Source organism: Pleurodeles waltl, chromosome 7 (assembly GCF_031143425.1).
Source record: "Pleurodeles waltl isolate 20211129_DDA chromosome 7, aPleWal1.hap1.20221129, whole genome shotgun sequence".
NCBI classification, from domain to species: domain Eukaryota; kingdom Metazoa; phylum Chordata; class Amphibia; order Caudata; family Salamandridae; genus Pleurodeles; species Pleurodeles waltl.
The window spans coordinates 676,798,559-676,820,313 of record NC_090446.1 but is presented as its reverse complement, the minus strand read 5'-3'; the positions used below and the strand labels follow the sequence as shown (position 1 = coordinate 676,820,313).

The 21,755-nt window shown below is 44.5% G+C and overlaps 1 protein-coding gene across 3 annotated transcripts in view; it reads left to right on the top strand.

Moving 5' to 3' along the window:
- The window catches only part of RBM27 (RNA binding motif protein 27), a 622,061-nt gene that overhangs the window by 217,835 nt on the left and 382,471 nt on the right, over positions 1–21,755 (top strand). For all 3 annotated transcript variants that reach the window (XM_069244680.1, XM_069244679.1, XM_069244678.1), the window contains exon 8: positions 2,462–2,680. In XM_069244680.1, coding sequence (XP_069100781.1) covers positions 2,462–2,680 — 219 coding nt within the window. The remainder of the gene's footprint in view (positions 1–2,461; positions 2,681–21,755) is intronic.

Genomic DNA, 21,755 nt, shown 5'->3' with positions numbered 1-21,755 from the left:
TTCCAACCCTTCTCAGTATGGGGAAGGATTAGAGAACAGCTAGTGAACATCCTTAAAACATGCACGTTAACATCCTTAAAACATGCAAGCTAGTAGGTTTGCAGACTCAAAGGGATTCCAGCCCTGGAACTATTGCTTACTGCTTCCTCCAGCCTCGGTACATAGATTTGTGGAAAGGTTGCCCTGGCATAATCAGAGAGGCTATTATCGGAGCTCCTACAGAATGAGATTGCTGCCATAATTTGTCGCCACACTACATGGCATCAGAGGGGCAAGTAGATTTTTTTTTACTGGACAAGTAGATATAAGAAGCAACCTGTCCCCTGGAAAAGTAGATATTTTATTAAATTCCACACCCCTGGGTAGTCCTGCACATTTATAATACATCTTTAGTAGACGATCATTTCTGCCTTGGTAGGTTCTGCAGCCAAACACACACTAAAGCACATTTAAAAACCTTAGTAGGCAAATTCAAAGCACATGAGGTATGAGGCCAGTCGTACTTCTTTATGATCAGATCATCCCCATCTTGATGGAACGATGTAGGCTTCCCTTGCTCACCCACACCATTTTTCGAAACCAGCTCCATCATTTACAAAGCCATCACAACCTTGTCCCTGGCTCATCTTGAAAACACTCTCACCAACTCTGGTGATTCTCAGCCCATCCACAGCCAGAACACTGTCGGACTGCAGACTAAGTTAGTTGCAGGCTACCCTTTGAGGCACGTTGTACACTAAATATAGCCTGGGTGATGCACATAGTGGTCCTTTATGAGACCCTGAAATATCTGCCTCAGAAACTTTACATTTCAGATGGCAGCCGTGCACTGTAAAGCTTGATTTAATGCTTGCTAGAGCCAACCAGCTTCAAGAAAGAGAGAAAGTACTCTCACACCTTTACTGGGAGTGTAATCACCTGTAGGGTCTTCAATAGGAGACTTAATACACTGATAGAACCTGACCAAACAAGATTAGTTACCCCAGATCTTGATCACACAGCTATGTTCTAACCTGCCGTAATCAATTGCGGTGACATCCTGTAGCCTTACACAGTAGTCCATGAGCCAACTACCTCTCTTCGCACTCATTGACTTGTTAATTGTCTCTTACCCTGTCATAGCTCTGCTGCCTTTTGGCTAGGTTAGCCCTATAGGAATACTACATTGTAACCTCCTCCTTCTTTGAGGCTTATATACATTCTTTCTGCAGTTTTGCTACCAAAATCCTAATGGAAATGGGCAACACTAGAGAGGGATTGTGAGCCAGATCACCTTATCGGACGTTTGACTGAAATGATGAGGTTGTGGAATACAAATAAGTTAAATGGTTGTTTTAATAATCCAGCATGCAACATTTCACTGGGGATACCAAGCCTGATGATGAAGAATCATTTAGAGCAAGTTTGTCAAAGATCCAAAATCTGTAGAACTGTAGGTACAGGCCAGTACTTTTTTTTTTTTTTTTTTTTTTTTTTAAATACAACCACTGAAATATCCAAGGGCTGGATGTATGACGCGATTTTGCGGTCGCAGAGTGCGAAATTCACCTTCTGTGACCTCAAAATGTCCTTATTGGATGTACTATCCATATTTTGTGAGTCTGTATCCTGTTGCCAACTCGCAAGATATAGATTGCGACTTCCTTTTAGGAAGGGGCGTTCCAAGGGCATCCCTTCCTAACTGGCACTCCTAGGCCCAGGTATATGATTATTTTGCATTTGTGAATGCGGTCGCAAAACAATCGCAGTTAACACCGATTTCAAATTGGTGGTAACCCATTCTCAAACAGGAAGGGACCACTTCCCTTTTGTGAATGGGGGCGGCAACATTTTTTCAGAGGTCCCACAGATCACTGCCTCCTTTCAACGTTTAATTTTGTTTTTGAAATGCAGCCCGTTTTCGGGCTGCATTTAAATGAAAAAAGATAAATAAATAAAATATTTCTTTACTGGTAAAGAAGTCAGACATGGTGGCCTGATGACCCCAGCAGGCCACCACCCCTGTGAGTGCAGCCATTCCCAAAGGGGTCGGAGATTGCGACCTGCCTCATGATTTTTATGCATATTATTAAGGCAGGCCCCTTCCGACCCATTTACGAACCGCAAAGAGTGTGGTTGACACTGTTGTACATTTTTCTTTGCGACTAACAATTTGCGGTTCGCAAAAAAACACAAATTGTGAGTCGCAAAACAAAATGGACTTACATCCCCAAATTTCTTCTACGGGACACATTCTCCTTCTCTTAAGATCAGAATTAGCAATATGGTTTGCCTGCAGAAACTACCCCCACCTCCCGGCGGGCATTAAAACAATACTACCCAGTCTGTTGGATTCTAGATGGAATTCTATTGTAAAAGCATGGTGTTTGGTTCAGGGCTGCTTCTAGCTGCTTTGTGTTTATTATTACACCTGCTTCTTAATGATTATAATGAGGTAATTTATATTCTTTTTAATTTACAGAGATGGGATTTTGTGTACGTGGGGATCTTTGCCAGTTCGATCATGGAAATGACCCTTTAATTGTAGATGAAGTGACTTTGCCAGGCATTATTCCTTTTCCCCCACCACCTGGATTACCTCCTCCTGGAATGCTTTTGCCTCCTTTGCCAGCCCCTCCCAACATGAGAATGCCAGTACCGCATAGTCAGGGACCACCTCCTGGTGTGCCCCCCATGCCTGGTGAGTATGTGTGTTAAGAGTACATATTTGTAAAAAATGTTGTAAAGTACCTCTTTGTAAAATTGCAACAATAACAGTACCAAGTCCTATTAATAGAAAAGATGTCTTTAAAGCAATTGTACTTTCATTTCATACAAGTGTGGTAAAGAAACATTTGATTAAAATCTTTATATATGTAGATATTTTCTTTTCCAGTCTTCAAATGTCCGTTTAAATTCTTGTCTATATCCCACTTGTACCCATATGCTACTGTGAGTTGATCCTTCTTACTCTGATAGTGTTTAGACTTGTTGCTAAAATATATTTTAATTTAAATATAAAGCACCAAGGCAAAAGAGCAGTTTAGAAGTGCAAAGGCTTATTTATCTCTTTGGCCTATCGAGTAATCATGTGCTTTTATTATGCTGCCTCAAACATTTTTACCATCTCCATTTACCATATGTAAATAACTTTTGCGCTCAAAATGTCCTCCTTTCTTGAAAAATTGTTTTTGATCAAATGAGAACATAGCCAATCTTATGTTTTGAGGTTTCACATGCCCTGTCCGTCTCTTGCTATGGATGGTATCATCATCATCAAAAAAAGATTAAGCTATCTTAAGTGAGCAAAAATATTTCTCAGTCAGTAATGTTTAGAAGCAGTAACAGGTGGGTTAGATTACATATTACCCGCTTATCTCAAAGGTGCTGTGGGAATGTTAAAGGGTACCGGATTTTTAATTTGGGTCTACCCGTCAATTTGTTTTAATTTATTTTATTTTATTTTTTTAAGGAAAGTTTTTATATTCATTCTTTCATAGAAAATATCTGTTTTTATCAACGCTCTCATCTATTTTATTGTTAGATGTTTTGATGTTTTGTTTGCCTTTCCTTAAATCCCCAAAAAGGAAGTACACGTGTATCAAGGGAGGTTTACTATTAATAAGCTGCAAAAATGTTGTGTAGTGGGCTAGCTGTTGATACCAGAGGCTCCCTTGACTGTGTTCTTTCAGTTGATGTACCCATAAAATGGAGATTACTTGGTCAGCAGTTTAGGTTGTAGAGGACAGTGTCCTTATTTGCTCAGTTAAGAAGATAAAATGATCAGTGGCTTCATAACTTTGTGGTCTCCTCTTACACTGACTGAACATAGGCAATGCCAGTATCCTACTTTAAGAAGCTTGCATAAAGGAGAAGACAATTTTGTAGGGGTCGGAGGTTTAGATGGTATGGGAAGGAGAAAGTATAAGTGTGATTGAACAATCTGTGCTTGGAGATTTTATAAGCTTTAATGCTTACTTTATTGAGCTCTACACACCTTCCTGTTTAATGTGAGGTGTTTTGTGTATGTACTGAGAGCAATTTAATGTTGCTCACAGCCTGCTAAGGCTCTTTTATGTGATCCATGTTGCCAACTCATTAATCTGTGATTGCAACATTCTTTAAGACTCTGTCATCCTGACTAGATGCCTGTGTGATCATTCTTTCCGAAGATTCACTGCGTTATTCACCTTAACATACCCTGAAAATCCTCACTGTTCCCAAAATATTTATCTAAACTCTTCCTGAGGTATTAGATTCCAGAATGGTGGCAAATGATTAAGTAAAAGCTGGCGTAGAGTGAATTTCAACCTTTTTAAAAAAAAAAAACACTTGTAAAGGTATTCTAATCAAAGATAACTATCTTATCTTTAACCTTGTGTTTTTAGGGATTATTATATTTTCTGAACCTATAGCACCTTCAGCAGTTTCCTATACCCTACAGCCAACCTCTGCTGTTGACTGCTTTTGGTCATATACAGCACAGGTTGGTTACAGGACATGGCTGGTGGTTCTGTTCCCAGCCCAGCACAGAAGGCCAGCCCATGATATGCACGTTACAACAGAGCGCAGTGGGTTGACCACAAGTTATTGTTATATTTGGCTATAACACCTTAACAAGTGTTTAAAAAATTGGAATGAAATTGAAAAACACAGTTAAAGTGAAGTTGTGTTACTAATTATATCCATAGGACCACTGAAATTTGCAGGTAGTGTTTAGGTCAGCAATAAATAAACTCTCACAGCAGAGAATCAAACCACTAGTAACGCCACAAATAAAATATTGATGACCTCACAATACAGCAACATCGTCACCTAAAAGCTAAAAATTATTACATAACACATACTACCACCCACAAATAATACTATGTTCATATTTTTCTATTACAGTATATTAATGGTACTGTGATAAATAATCTCATCTTTAAGAATATTTTCAATAATATTAATTCCATATGTTGCATCAAGGGTGAGTTTATGGGCATTGCATTTCATGGGGGCAACCCATGCGCTCTTGGGCAAGGTGGGATGAGCAATGGTCATTTGTCCAAGCGACGTGCCCGACCCCCTGTGTCTCTGGCTTCCCTGATTAAGGCAACAACGGGCCTTAAACTTCACACTCTCTCTCTCTCCCCATAAGTGGGTATAAGGTGGGGGTAAAAATGAATCCTCGTAAACTAGGTGGATCAGACCAGAAAAAAGAAAGCTGCTCTTTGGATATCAGGGGGCTGTAAATTCAGCTCTCCCTCCAGCCCTCCCCTTTAAATTATACAGGAGGAAGGGAACAGTAAGAAATTACTTGTGGGTCTTTAGAAACCTGTGTTGAGCAATCTCACTGATTTTTGGGCTGTTGATGTCTTTAATGCTGCTGACATTTTGTCGCTATACTGCGTGGTGTTTGTGATGTCAATTAGTGTGTTGTAAGTCAACTTTACTAATGGTGAGAGCATTGAATCACATTACTTTTTAACACCATTAATTAATATGACCCCTTTTATAAAGTTTTCAAACAAGGAGATGCTCACAGTCAGGGATCCATTTACACACAGAGTGACCCGTGGAAAAGGTTGACCTAAATTAATTTGTAGTTCTACAGGCCAATCATCCTTCATCACGTCAGTCATAAATTAGCGAATGTTGTCACTGGAGCCCCCTAATGGCACCAAAGCTGTCTGTGCACCAGTGTAATCACTTCTCCCATGCTGACCTGTATCTCATGTGGGTGCAAATTGCCCAAGACTTCGAGATTACTTGGGCAGACTGACTCATAATTAGTGTTACTTACCAGCATCTCCTGAAATAATCCAAACATTGGGACCCACTCCAACATATGGAGCTGGTGTCCTGTTGTGTCTTTCAGAATCTGACAAGTCTGGGGCGGAGGCAACTGGGAATGCCAAGAAAGTTGGAGAAGAACTGGAAACCACACTTGTAACCTCCAAACTGGTCTCAATAGTGCCATCTTTACTCTCTGAGTATGTGCACATTCATTGTGACATATAGGATAGGCGTAGTTTAAATTATTTGCCCAGTCCTGCAGGAAGATGTCTGTCTCCATTTTTGGTCTCCCCTGCTAAAACGTCAAAGGTTGAGCAGCTGGTATCCATCCGACTGGAGCCTTATCTGCTCATAAGCACCTGTGGCACCCATGGTGCTAATTTCCAAATCCTTTAGCTGTGTGGAATGCTGTTCTGCGACTGTATTCAACTCTCTGCATGTTTTCCTCTGTCGGTGTCTGACAGTACTGGCAATGAGGCCAGAAGCCCTTGGCCAAGTAGGTCCAGAGTCTGCACCTGGTGCTTCAAAAATAAAGTATCTGACTGCAGACTTTATATTTATCTATAGCAGTATTCAACACCTTGCCTTGTCTCGCATTAAGGACTTGATCACAAATAAAAAATAAAAATAAAAAACTTACCAGGAGCTCTAGACAGTTAATCTGTAAACTATTCTTAACACTTTCCTGTAGTTATTTCTGCAACTTGTGTCCCAGTTAGGTTTGTTGCCTTCTGACTCCATGGTCATGTTTGGGCTTGAACCAAAGATGACACTGCCACTCCAGGCTTCCATCAGGTAAAACCACTATCAAATTTTTGCCTTTAGTCCCTTTGAAAGGGACACTGTGTATCCACCAGAATGCAGAATGAAATGATGTCTTGCTGAAACTCTCTCCCATACCTACTTCTTGAAATTGATGATTTTGCATGTTGGGAGTTGTAAAGTTGTTGACCGAGTCCAGCTCCGAGCCTAGAAATTCCATCTTTCTCTTTCTAACTATATTTGACTTCTTGACGTATATAATCATGACTCTTTAGACTCTGACACAAGTTTGTCTTATGTGCTCCCTTAGGAAAGCCAGATTCTTTACCATGAGGATGATGTCCAAAAACAGCATTAACCTTACTCCCTTGGTTTTCAGAAATTCTGCAACCACCTTTGTTAACTTGTGAAGCAACAGAGGCTGAACAGCAATGCCCTAATCTCAACCAGCTCCCCCTGCTCCTTGAAATAGTACCTTCAGTGGGGCCAGAATATCAGCATATTCTAAGATGGTGGCCAAGTATACCTGAAGGGTTACATCCATGCGTGTCAACTTGGCACACTAGATCATACACACCTTTGACCTTGTTGTTCAAAATAACGACTGAGCTGAATATCTCTCTTGGCGATAGGAACACCTTTGCCAGTACCAGCAGTGCCTGGGGCTTTTCTTTCTTTATTTTTTAAATAAGGTTGGATTCTGAGCCTTATTACTTTCTTTGCCACATTTTTATGATTAGTAACAGCCCAACCTATAAAGAGCGTCTTTAAAAACAATGTTTCACCAAATGTAACCGCACAGCCTAGGGCATAGTGCTATTATGATGGCACATAACACTAGTGATACACATTGTTAGAGGTGAATGTTTATCTTGCATGAGTGTTTAAGTGTGGATGGTTAACTCAAGACCTGACATGTCTCAGAGTGGGACTACAGAGCGATCCCCTCTTGGGTTCCACAGGCTGTGCACTGTTCCTGACTTGCCTGGAGCTAAGGTCTCCTAAGTTTTTGTGCAGGAGCAATTATCTGACACTTCTAGTGTTATTTTTGATAATATGAATGTTATGTGCCAAGACAAGTCCTATTAGGTTTGTTAGTGGACAGTTGGATAACAGGGGCATTACCTACTAGTGGAAAGGTTTGTTTAGCCAGTTTACCAGAGAATGTAGGTCCTGAAGAAGGCTGCTGACCCGGTGGGACATAGTACAATGGCTGAAACATGTTGACCATGATGGGATGATAGGGCCATTAGTTCCTTGTTACTTATCCCTGTGTTTTCTTTCAACTCTAGCAGGGTAGCCCCTAATAAATCATAGGTTTGGTTAACCTTAGATATTTTAATCTTCTTTCTGGATCTCTGGTTAATATGGAGTATATAATCCCCCATTCTCAGTTTAGTCAAAAACCCTTGTTCCCACACTTATTGTGGTAGCAGCCCACTTTGGACTTATTTGGGTCCAGGAAGCCTGATGATGAAGCATTGGGTGAGGGTCTTGCTTTTCCCAGAGGGATCTCTCCTCAGGTTAGGATTGATAGCTGAAAGATTTTTTTGTGTAGACTCCTGTTATCTCTGGGGAACTGAATGAGCCCAACCTCAGGAGCTACAGCATGCTGCTTTTATATATTTAAGTATAATGAATCCTCTCCCTACAAGAAGCTCTCCAGGGGTGAGAACCAGACCAGAATTCTGGGCTATGTGTAGCTCAAATGTCAGTCCCTGCAAGTCGGTAATTATTTAAATGGCAGAACCAGGCAGTGGAAGACAAGGGGCGGTTAATAGCCATTTCATGTGTGTGCGGTCTGTAACCCTAGCCCATACTCTGTACCCAGTCCCCCCAGAGCCAGAACAGTGAGTAGAAGGACACCCGACCACGGAGTCAATCGCTTGCACACTAATCTCTCAAACCTGGTTGTGCGTGGTGCAGGATGTCAAAATGAAAGCTCCTCTGTTGGGACCAGAATGTTCCATGCATGATATACATTTGTGTTACCTGCCTTGCGTGCCCTCACTGCATAGATATGTGATCCTGTTTTTTTTTTTTTTTTTTTTTTTTTTACTTTTGGTCAAGCGACCCACTAATCCTATGTGCTTGCAGTGACCTAGGCATGATCTTTGACACTGATCGGTTCTGAACTGGGATTGGTGTGCCTTATTTATGTGTATCTCTGTGGAATTCAACAATAAGTGTGGTGGTAGCAGCATACTGTTTTGAGTGAATTATAGTAAGAGGCCTTTTTTTTTTTTTTTTTTTACTGGTGAGACATGAACACGTGTCTACAGGTTAATTCATCTAAAATTTCAGCTGCTTACGATGAACCCGGAGACTGAAGGAGACATCCTGTGTGTGTGTGTGTGTGTGTGTGTGTGTGTGTGTGTGTGTGTGTGAGAGAGAGAGAGAGACACCAGACTCTTTGGTGAGGAACGAGGCTTTCTTTATAAATGCCAGGGCCCTTCTGATGCATTGGACAGTAAATGACTCAGATTGCTGCTGCTGTTAGGTAGCAGACAGCGGGTGTAGAATGAGTCCTGCAGGATCTGTTAGGGAAAGGAATCATTTGAAGGATCATAGCTATTTACAGCCCCTCCTCGGAGCTGAGAAGAATCTATGTGCAGTATGTTCATACCTTCTTGTACTTCTGTGACCTGGATAGGACAAATGAAAATGTAAGTAATTCAAACCAGTTCCAAGGAAACAGACCTGGAAAACTTTCCTCCGTCTGCAAAATCGTTATGAGGATGGGTGCCTAAGACCCATTATTGTTAGTTGTTGTGGACTTTTCTCCCAAATGGGGGTTACTCCATAAAGTTCTCGGGCTACTCCACAGATAAGAGATGGTGTTGCACTGACAGCCAATTCCCCTGCCGCAAAGGAACATTGCCTGGAGTATGAGCTGAAAGAGTAATTATTGAACTGTCCTGGATTCTAGAACATAGTGCCTTGGAGCAAGGGAAGGAAGCTCCAACACTGGAGGAGGAGCTGATTGTGTAAGGGGCAGGTGTAGTTGATCCTGGCATAGGGTCAGCTTGTCAGAGGCACTCTAAGCAAGGACACCGAAGGAACCGCGGTACTGCTGAGCTTGGCAGTGCGCTCTCTGTGACTTAACCTCTTTGTAGCTACTAGGGCACACAGCTCCATGTGCCTAAGTGGTTAGCCTGACTGTAGCTGGGATAAACACCTGTAGGTGGCCTATATGCCCCACAGCTAGATTGCAAGACTCAGCATTAACCAAGTGTGCTGGTGGGTCGAGACCACTATGGAAGACCAAGCAACCAAAGAGTTGCCTCTCCAATGTCTCATGAAGAATCGGGGTTATTACCTGGTGTTTGCCGCACTGAACAGTCATCTGTGGGTGTGTGGCTGTTGTGCTTAAGAAAAAGCACCCGTGTCTGACTGAGCTGTGCCTCGAGTCAAATAGCTACTGCAGTGTCGTAATGAGGCACAACACACAGACAGCTGTCCAGAAGCCTCCACTCCTGCCACATACCTCTAAGCGATGCACAGCCAACCTCTGTGGAGCTCTCTAGAAGACTGCTGTGTTCCACCTGGAAACTCTGTGCAACCAGTAAGATTACGCAGCCACCGGAGGGCGGAGTGCAGCCCAACCCTGCTTCTGTGATGTGGGTAAGAATCTGAACAGGTTTAGGCCTCAGAGACAAAATGCTAAGACTAATTGGAGAGGGTGTGATTGGGGGGTTGAAGCTGCATATATAGACCCTACCTCAAACGCTGATCTTGAGGGGTGGGGAGGACCCATGGAGGAATGGGGGGAGCTCAATTGGATTATTTGAGATGCCTCTGATTGTACATAGAATCACACCTGTGACTCAGTTATTCATGCTTTATTGAATGTGAAATGGGATTTAGTGATTGCTGTGTAATAAAGTACTTCTATAAAGAGAATTACTGTGCTGGACGTTGATCTTATTGCGCAGCAAGGGGGTGGAGCAGGTGGTATCTATTCCTGAAGCTGTGTACCCACACTCTTAGAAGCCTGTGACTGCTCACCTGGCTAACTCAGAGTCTAGTGTGGAAAGAATTGTACTTTTCCAGAGCCATAGTAAGACAGACACCTGGACAGCAGTGGCAAAAAGCCTCCTCTCCAGTGGTTGTGGGCCACTAGACCCTGCCTGTTTTGTGGCCTCATGAATGTTGTCTGACAGCCTCATTAAGACAGCACAAAAATGCCTGTGTATGAGTACTAGGGAAGTGTGCATTATGTACTTGAATCATAATACTGAAAAATGATTGTACAGAAAAACACTTGTGTTGGCGTGCAACAAAGAAAGAGCAGCTTGAGGGGACTTTGTTGAGACTGATGATCTGTAATTGGTTTTTCATGTTCATGTTGATCATTGTGTGTTCTTGCTGCTCCTGTTCCAGAAAAGTTTCATTTTTGATTAAGTTTACTTGAGGCTTTTGAGACTAAAGTAAGGCAAAAGCTTAAGTCACATATTTGGTCCATTTTCATATCACTAACCTTGGTGTAAATAAGCAAGAAATTGAATATTGAGACCAGAACTTCAAGGAACTCCCTTTAACTTTCAAGACCGTCGTCGCAAACATTGTCCACGCTGTCCATTTAATTTCCTTTATTAAAAAAAAAAAAAAAATAGAAAACAACTTAATATTTACAAACCCATGTAATTCTATTTAGGTCGTCTGTGGAAATTCTTTTTGGTCTAAAGTTTAGCCTTGTCTCTGGAACCCTTAGTCAACGGTTACACCTTGGTATTCATAGCCTACTGCTGCTTTCCTAAAGTTTCATGCGCTAATAATTATTGCTGGATAGCCCAGCTATGTGCTGTGTACATTTGTCCAAAGGCAGCTAGATAGAGAAGTATGGTATTATTTCAGCAGCCTAATGGTAGGCTTGGAATCCCAAAACTTTATTGGTTGGCAAAAGCTGTCACTCAAATAGTTTGTACACTTGGAAATCTAGAGCAGCCAAGAACGAACAACTCTCTTGTCTAAACAGCAGGGCCTGACCCTGCATCTGAGCTTTCATACCTTAAACCTCCATGTTTGGGATTGAGCTGCATCAGTTTACGGCCTTTGAGCTCCCTCCCGGGGTAGTTTGTCATCTTGCCAGCTAGGCGTCCATCCACCAAAACTGTGTACGCAGGACACTGGGAGACGTTTTTTGCTTGGTGCTCTCACCCCGTGACGTCCAATGCTTGAATGCAAAGTTGATTGCCAACTTTGTGTTTTGTCTATCTTTAGCCAAACTTGAGCTTGCTGTGGTAAACGATAAGGGTTCTTTCGTCCTTTTTGCATTTACCTGATCAGCCATCACTTTTTAGATACCCTGGTATGATGTGTTTCTTTAAAGGTGCTGATCCACATGTTCCTGCCAACACCTTTTGGGATGCAGCTGTGGGACCTTAATTTTGTTCTCACTTATCTCATATACACTCCCTTTGAACTGATGCACAGCTGTCCTCTGTTTGTTGACCACCAGAACTGTCTTCCTTATTAACATTACTTGGGCAAGGCGAGTGAGCAAGCTCCTGGCCCTATTTGTCCAGCATCCATACACGTTGTTCTTCCCAGAGAAATTGGTCCTCTAGGCAAAAGTGACATTCCTGCCAAAGTTAGTTATGCCCTTCCAAATCAGACAATCCATCACATTGCCGCTTTCTATTTTCTGCCTCACCCCTCGACGGAGGAGGTAATCACCACTGTCTTGATGCCAAAAGGGCCCTCAGTCGTTTCATTGATTCGTCCAGAGACCATTGTTGATTAATCAAATGTTTGTGGGCTTCCCTGATGCATAAAGGGGGGAAGTGGTGCAAAATAGAGCCTTCCTGTTGGATTGTGCTATGGATTAAGATCTGCTGTGGGCTAGCCAAATATCGTCCCCCAGAAGGCTTGTACATTCATTCCACTTGAGCGAAGTCTGCTACCACTGCACTGGGGCTCTGTGCTAGAACATCTGCCAGGCTGCTAAGTGGGTGTCCCTTCACAGGTTCACAAAGCACAGTTGCCTGGGTAACCAGGTAAAGCCGGACGGGCATTTCACCCTGTCTTTCCAGCAGTATTTTTCTGGTCTGGACCAATTCAGAGAACCACCAATGGAGGAGTTACTGCTTTGACAAGGTGGAGCATCCCAATTTAGAGATTTGCTCACAGGCGTATTGTGACTTCTGTGGGCTGGGTCTCCAAAGCTGTGGAGGGAGATCAAAGAAATGGATGTCAATGCACGGAGGTGGCCTGGATATAGGATCCCCGAAGTCACATCTGGGGCGGGGAAGGATCCGATGCAGAGCTGCACAACTCCACCTATCGACACGCGAGGGAATGGTATTAAAAAGAAAAAAAACAGATCTCCAGATCCTGTCTGACACCTGGGAAAATTCACAAGGTGTGGAATCTGTGGTTAGATAGAGTCCCAACTAAGACGGAGCATCACCAAAGGTAAGCAACTTGTTTGTTACCAGTGATGGCCACAGATGTAAGATCACACACTATTATTCTTGTTTGATAATGTTTTCTGACCTAGGTATAAGACTGTCCTAAGGAAGTGAGGAGATTTTCTCAAAACCCATGTTGTCAGGTACCTTTTAATGAAATGGACATGTCAGATTAGGCTGGTGAAGAAATGTTCAGAATAAACTGGAACAAAAGACAATTTTTAAAAAGTGGATACGTAATTGATTAGAATTAAATAGAGAATTAATGAACACTATATCTTATTGTGAATTGAATTGTAAAACAGTAAATAAAGACTTATTTGTAAGAAACAAGAAATCTTTCTGGAACAATGATAATGAAATAATTTTCAAATCAAAAATAAAATGTATTTCTTTATAAAAGAGTAATGAAAATTCTTTGAGGATGTAGTAGAACACATCTACCACCCAAAGAAGCCTTAGGTTTGTGAAAAGGGATGTGGAAAAGCCCGCAGTGGACACTTTCATTATGGGTTTTTAGCAGATGAGCACAAGAGGTGTATAAGTTGTGAATATTTAAGGATGTTACTTTCCCTCCCAGGCCAAGGGCCCTATGATTATTAGATCAAAACCACTTGGTGTAGGATTATATTCAAGGTTATGTTTGCTTAAAGACTTTAGCCCGCTCAGGTTAATGCCAGTGGCACAGATCAGATTAGCGTGGACGGGGTTGGCAGTTATTTTGGGGTTGCAGGTTTTAAAAATAGATTGACAAATAGAAGAATGTATCTACTGCTTTTTGTCATAACACAGTTTTTTCCCATTGAATTTGAGAGTTGACTGCCTCTGAATGTTTGTAAGCAATACTCTAATATAGAAGCACTCTTCTGGGGGTGGGGATAAAACCTCTTCTTCTACCCACTCTACTCAATAAAAAACCTTGGTGCTATGTGTGCAGAGATAAAGGTATTAAGTCCTGCCCAGGTAAAGCTCCTGATCCTACCACCACTAATACGTCCACTTCAACTTCTAGTGCCCCTAGCAGTAGTAGTAATAGTGGTGGGACTACTGGCAATATTCAAACAAAAGGTGTAGTGTGGTTCACTTTTGGGTCCATTATAGAAACTGGGGTAGGTGTAGAAACCCTTAAGACAGTTTGTCACACCTGGTGGCCATTGGCCTTGTCACCTTGGCTGCTTGTCCCTTTAACATGGACAAGTACAGGCAGACAATTCTAATAAATAGTGTTGAGGCCCAGGCCTACCGGGAAACAGGTGCCAGTATCACTTTGGTGACTGAAAGCCGGGTGTTACCCGCACAACAACTCCTTGGACAGAAGTACCAGGTTACTGATGTCAAAAGCTCCACTCAGTCTTTCCCCTTAGCTGTAGTGCAACTTAGTTGGGGTGGAGAATACTGGCCCAAAGCAAGTGGTGGTATCACCTAGCTTGCCTATAGACTGTTGCTTAGGTAATGACTTAGAGGCCTCAGGTTGGGCTGAGGTAGAGTTTAGGACCCATTCATCTATGCTGGGTATCCCTGAGGAATTGCTTCTTCTCATTTCAACTGACATGAAAAAGCAAAGAAGAGAAGGAGCCCTGAAGCCTCAGAATCCTCCTCGCCCCACAGGTAAAAAGGGTATCAAAGTATCCCTTCCTCACCCTACCACTAAGGATACCATTCCTGTGGTGGGAGAGAACTCTCCTGTACCAAGGGAGCCCACAGCTGCCACAGCTAAACTCCAAGAGGTAAAAATCCCTCTCTCTGTGGAACCACTAAACCAGTTAAGCAGAACTGCACTGTTTTAGTAAATTTGGAGCAACACTCCAGCCTTCCCAGAGACATTTTAGTGCAGCAGCCCTGCACTATCTCTAAAAAAAAAAAATAGGACATCAACGCTATCCTTATGTGGAGCCTTTAAAAAGAAACACATGACCACCATCATAGAAGGTCAGCAACCATCATCATCCTTCTTTGTTGGAACGAACCATCCAGCCTCCAAATAATGATGCACCGCCTCTTATCTCACAATTTATTCTGGTCGGGCTGGACTGTCCCTCCCCCCCCCCCCCCCCCCCCCCCCCCCTCCCCTCAGCATATGGCTGGGTCCAAACTGGAATGGCATGGCAAGCAAAAAAAAACCTGATGGATTGAACCCAGATCTGTGACTGGGGATGAACGTTTGATTTGCTCTGCATTCCATCCATCTTCTGTTGTTTCAGCAGATCGTGACTGGCATCTCCACCTGGAGGTGGTGCAAAGCCTCTTTCAGCAATGGGGAGAGCCATGGTTGGATGTGTTCGCTTCTGCCAGAATCATGCAATGGCAGCAGTTTTGCGTTCTGGAGTTTCCAAGGGGACTCTTGCTCGAAACCTTTTTTTTTTTTTTTGGTCTCAAGTGGAGTTCTGCAATCCTGTATGCCTTTGTGCCTATACCACTCCTGCCCAGAGCTCTCAAGAAGTTAACGAGTAGCCACACCAAAATTATTATTATTTTTTATTTTTTTTGCTGTGGATTAAGCACGGAGAGTCTAGTATGTTGAGCTGTTGAGCATGACCATCCAGTCAGGCTGCCTCTTCGAGAGGGGAGTTCTCTTCCAGGGGATCCTCATCAAAGTCATAAACATTGAATATTCCCGCCCTTGTGCGGGGACCCCGGAGCATATATAAAATATATACACATTATACATGTGTAACAAACAGTCATGCAGGCTATCATGTTAAAAACAGGCTAAAATGCTTTATTTCTATGAAGTTTTTTTTTTTTTTTTTTTTTAAATACTACAATAGAGCATAAATAAGTACCCAAGCTCCTAAAACTAGGCTTGGGGAAGTAAGCAGTAGCAAACTCTAGTGAAAAAATAGAGAAAACTGCTTTGAAAAACAATGAAGCATTCTTAGCCAATAGGCTGCATGTAGGTTAACACAGGAGAACCATAAAAACTTTGGCACTGTGCCTTTAAGACCCTGAGCACCTCTAGTATCCCACCATGCCTCAGGGGTGAAGGAAAGGTGACAGTTGGTTCACAGTTAGGTCAGTTCTTTTTTCCGGCTCCTTCTGAGAGGATCCTGGAGCATTGAGCTCTCAGTTTTTCTGAGTTTTCCTCAGAAAAATTCTTTAAAAAAGCGTTTTTTCACTTTTCACTCGACAAGTAACATCTTTGTCTGAGCTAGGAAGGTTTTTTCTGACAGAAAAATGCCTTCTCTTTTTGTCAAATGCCCTGCTTGTGGGAAGAAGAAGGCCCAGTCAGATCCCCACTCTCTGTGCATAGTGTGCCTGCCTCAGAGTCACTGCCCTGACACTTGTAAGTACTGTAAGAACATGTCTAGGAGGACTCTGAAAGACAGAGAGAAGATCCGACTTCATGGGCTTCAGGAGAGGAAAAGAACATCGTCCTCCTCGCTCCCCAGGCATCCAGAAGGCCATTCTCAGGAGAGAATGGCCCGGTCGACGTCGACAGGTAGGAAAATACCTGTTTGTTCACCGTCGACGTCGTCGCTACCACCGTCCCACCGGCATAGATCGCCGTCGACGGCGACGCACCCGACGTCGAAGGGAACGGCGTCGAGGGAACATCAGAGTAGGGGCAGGTCTCCGTCGACGGCAGCCCGCCGATCGACGTCGAGCCACCGCCGGCATGCCCGGTCGCCGCCAAAGGCTGTGCGCCCCCCGACGTCAGGACACACGACGTCGAGATCTCCACGACGGCACGGGAAACATCCGCCGTCAACCTCCCATCGCTCCACGTCGAGGCACACGACGGCGAGCAGGTCGAGGTCCAAGGAACGCCGTTCGACGTCAAGGCACTCAACGTCGAGGCAATCAACGTCGAGGCAGGACCAACCGACTGGGCGTCCTTCGACGTCGAAACAGCCATCGACGTCGACGCAGGTTTTACCTGTCCAACAGGGAGCAGAACATCGCCCCTCGCCAGACAAGGCTCAGTCTCCAGTGGTCTCCATACCGAGCGACTCTTCTCGGTCAAGAGCATCTCCTGGGCATGTCTCGCCCATCAACCTATCTCCGAGATGGCTGGAGAGCCTCAACAGACCAGCGGCCTCCCCAGATTCGCAATATTCGCGAATGTATTCACCCACTGCCTCCCCGCCAAGAACGCCATCGCCGACAGCCGGGGCAGAACGGGCTCGTTCAGCTCCTCGACAGCCGACCGCGAGGCCTAGGCGCTCGGCTACAGCGTCCCGCAGCAGATCTCGCTCTCAACGGAGATCCAGGTCGCGCTCAAGAAGATCACCCTCTTGGTCTTCATCAGGTTCTTCTGTCAGGCGTTACTCACCTACTCTTACAGATTCACCACCTGCTAGAGTCTCACCAGTGGATGACATAACCACTTTCAACGAGGTGTTGCTAAGAGGAGCACAGAAACTCAATATAGAGGTTCCAGAACCATCTACCTCCTCATCAATCATCTTTGAGACACTACAACAGAGATCAGCGTCGAAAAAGTTGCTGCCTCTAGTGCCTGGTTTGTTGCAGCCGACCATGGACACTTTTCTGGCCCCAGCCTCGCTTAAGTCTGCCCCGGCTCGGATTCTTAAAAAGTACAAGGCTCCAGAGCAAGACCCTTTATTCCTTAGGAAGGATCCGCCACCAGACTCAGTGATCATAGCTGCCGCCCGAAAGACCCACTCGGTGGCATCTTCATCCACGGTACCCCCGGATAAAGAGAGCAGGCATTTAGACTCTCTGGGAAGAAAGATGTGCGGGACAGCGGCTTCAGCAATGAAGGTCTCTAGTGCGTCTGCGCTCCTGGGCAGGTACGATCGTTCTCTGTGGGATTCCCTCAGTAGATTTACAGAAAAACTGCCCAGAGAAGACAGGCAAGATTTCCAAGAGATTCTACAGGAAGGATGCCTGGTATCTAACCAAGTTATCAGCGCGGCAGCGGATGGGGCGGATTTGGCGGCTCATGGGTACGCACATGGTATCTGTGCGAGGAGATCTTCCTGGCTGAGGCTCACTGGCTTGAAACAGGAGGCACAACAACGTATCCTGAATCTCCCATTTGCCGGGAATTCTCTATTCGGTGCCCATGCAGACGAAGAGATGGCCCGCATGAAGACCGAGGTGGATACCATGAAGGCGGTAGGCCTCGAAAGAAGGAAAGATTTCAGGCGGAGGTACAGACCGTACGATAGACGCCCTTTCCAACAGAGGGTTCAAACCCCTCATTGGTCGCAAAGGTCTCAGCAACGACAGGGACGCCCTCTGTTTCAGCGAAGAAACACAAGGGAGCGAGGGTCAAGTAGACCTCAACAGTCCACTCCAAAAGCACCCACTAAGCAATGAAGTCTCGCTTCCCTCGACACTGTACACCACTCCGGTGGGGGGAAGTATTATTGCTCATCTTCACGAGTGGCACTCTATCACAAGAGACAAATGGGTGCTCAATATTGTCGAACATGGCTATTCTCTCCTTTTCAAGCAGCCTCCACCACACTTGCCACCAACCAAACACAATCCGGCTCATCTCACCTTGCTACGCAAGGAGGCTCTCGCCCTCCTAAGAAAGAATTCCATAGAAAGGGTTCCACCTGCCCACAGAGGAAAGGGGGTCTACTCCCGTTACTTTCTAGTAGCAAAGAAGGGTCAAGAGGGCGTTTTCAGGCCAATCCTGGATCTAAGACTGCTGAACAAATACATAAGAAAGCAGAAGTTCAGAATGCTAGCGCTTCACCAAATTTTCCCTCAACTGCATCAGGGAGACTGGATGTGCTCCATCGACCTGCAGGATGCGTATTTCCACATCCCAATAGCTCCAAAGCATCGAAAATTCCTGCGCTTTCGAGTAGCGTTACAGCATTACCAGTTCAGGGTTCTACCCTTTGGCCTGAAATCTGCTCCAAGAGTTTTCTCGAAATGTATGGCAGTGGTGGCGGCGCATCTACGAAGACAAAGGATATACATATATCCATACCTAGACGACTGGCTACTAAAGGCTTCTTCTCCGGAGCAGGCGAGAAGCCATCGGGACATTGTACTAGGAGTTTGCGAAGCTCTAGGTCTTCAGGTCAATTACCAGAAGTCAACCTTGACTCCAACGCAGAATCTTCACTACCTAGGAGCTATCATAAACACAGAACTACAAAAAGTGTATCCTTCGGAGGAACGACTGTCCTCAATAAACATGAAGTGCCAGGACCTGTTGAGAGCCAGCGCACCTACGGCACGTCAGGTGACATCACTACTGGGCTCCATGGCATCGTGCATCTTTATTGTCCCAAATGCCAGACTCCACATGAGACCCCTCCAAGAGGCATTGGAGGCCAATTGGAGCCAAAGAACAGGTCGCTGGGAAGACACAATGCGGCTACCGGAGGTAGCACTGCAGTCATTGAGATGGTGGATGCACAGACCTCACCTCTCAGTGGGCGCTCCGTTTCACCAGGTACTTCCATCCGACACTCTGGTAACGGATGCGTCTCTTCAGGGATGGGGGGCTCATCTGGGTCCTTTTCAAGCGCAGGGTCTGTGGTCAGACAAGGAGAAGCAGTACCACATCAATCTGCTAGAACTCAGAGCGGTCCATCTGGCTCTCAAGTCTTTCACACCGCTAATTCAGGGGAAAACTCTATTGATACAGACGGACAATACAACCACGATGTATTACTTGAACAAACAAGGGGGAACGAGATCCCTACCCCTTTCACGAGAGTCCCAAGCGATATGGCATTGGCTCCTGGCCAGAGGAATGTCAATCACAGCAGTTCACCTGCCAGGTCAGCAGAACGTAGAAGCAGACTTTCTAAGCAGACACCTGGAGGACGTTCACGATTGGGTCCTGCACGACGAAGTCGCAGAATACATCTTCGCGCAATGGGGTCGGCCTCAACTGGACCTCTTCGCAGACGATGTAAACAGGAAATGCCCAGACTTCGCATCCAGGTTCTACCGTCCAGGATCTCGAGGGAATGCCCTGTTGATCGACTGGTCAGGGACATTTCTTTACACTTTTCCTCCGATTCCCCTCATTCCGGCAGTGATCAGCAAACTTTACGGATCCAGGACCAGAATGATTCTTATAGCGCCACAATGGCCTCGACAATTCTGGTACACGGATCTCCTCAACCTGTCGGAAAAACCTCACAGGAGGCTGCCGTGCAGACCGGATCTTCTGAGCAGAATGGAGGGCAGGATTCTGCATCCCAACCTACCCTCTCTGAGCTTAACAGCATGGCTCCTGAATTCCTGCAGTATGGGCACCTAGGACTCTCGCAGGAGTGCATGAACATCTTGAAAGAGTCCAAACGGCCTTCCACGCGGCGTTCCTACGCTTTTAAGTGGAAGAGATTCTACATATGGTGCTGTCAGCAAGGCCATAATCCCATACGGGCGCAGGAGGACGTCATACTGTCCTATTTGCTTCACCTAGCGAAATCCGGTCTGCAGGTATCATCTATTAAGGTACATTTGTCTGCTATTACTGCCTATCACAAGTCACCTTCTCAGGAATCCTTCTTTACGAAACCTGTAGTCAAGGATTTCTTAGAAGGTTTGAAGAAAGTTTTTCCGCCAATTCGGAGGCCTTCTCCTCCGTGGGAACTGAACATAGTCCTAGCAAAACTTATGGGCCCTCCTTTCGAGCCTATCCATAAGGCCTCCTTACAACACCTTACGTGGAAAACGGCTTTTCTGGTGGCCATTACTTCAGCGAGGAGGGTCAGTGAGATCCAGGCCTTGTCTGCAAAAGAACCGTACACGGTTTTTCATGACAATAGAGTAGTTCTGCGAACTCACCCATCTTTCCTTCCGAAGGTGGTGTCAGAATTCCATATTAATCAGACCATAACTTTACCGACGTTCTTTCCCAATCCGGAAACTCCGGCTGAGAAAGCATTGCACTCATTAGACTTGAAAAGAGTGCTGAAATTTTATCTGGACAAGACAAAATCGATTAGAAACTCTAACCGCTTGTTTGTGAACTATGGTCATTTAAGGACAGGAGAAGCAGCATCTAAGCGAACAATATCAAGATGGATAGTCTCTTGTATTGTTAATACTTACCAGCTAGCTAATAGACAATTGCTAGCGCGGCCTAGAGCGCATTCCACAAGGGGAAAAGCGGCTACAGCTGCTCTCCTTAACAATGTTCCTATATCTGAGATTTGTAAGGCTGCTACATGGAAGTCTGTCCATACTTTTACAAGACATTATTGTTTAGACTCAGATGCAAGAGCGGATGCCCAAGTGGGGCAGGCCTCTCTAAGGAATTTATTTGCGTAAGACATGTCTATTCCTGCACTTCTATCGGACAGTCCGCTGGGTTTAGGGATGGGCTTGCTAATCTATTCAATGTTTATGACTATTGATGAGGATCCCCTGGAAGAGAAGGATAAGTTACTTACCTGTAAATCCTAGTTCTCTTCCAGGGGTATCCTCATCAAAGTCATAAACAACCCACCCTCCTCCCCGGACACACGTCTACTGGAAGTGCAGGACAGACAGTATTTTGATTCAATTATACAAATTGTCACCGTAAAAAGAACTGACCTAACTGTGAACCAACTGTCACCTTTCCTTCACCCCTGAGGCATGGTGGGATACTGGAGGTGCTCAGGGTCTTAAAGGCACAGTGCCAAAGTTTTTATGGTTCTCCTGTGTTAACCTACATGCAGCCTATTGGCTAAGAATGCTTCATTGTTTTTCAATGCAGTTTTCTCTATTTTTTCACTAGAGTTTGCTACTGCTTACTTCCCCAAGCCTAGTTTTAGGAGCTTGGGTACTTATTTATGCTCTATTGTAGTATTTAAAAAAAAAAGAAAAAAAAAAACTTCATAGAAATAAAGCATTTTAGCCTGTTTTTAACATGATGGCCTGCATGACTGT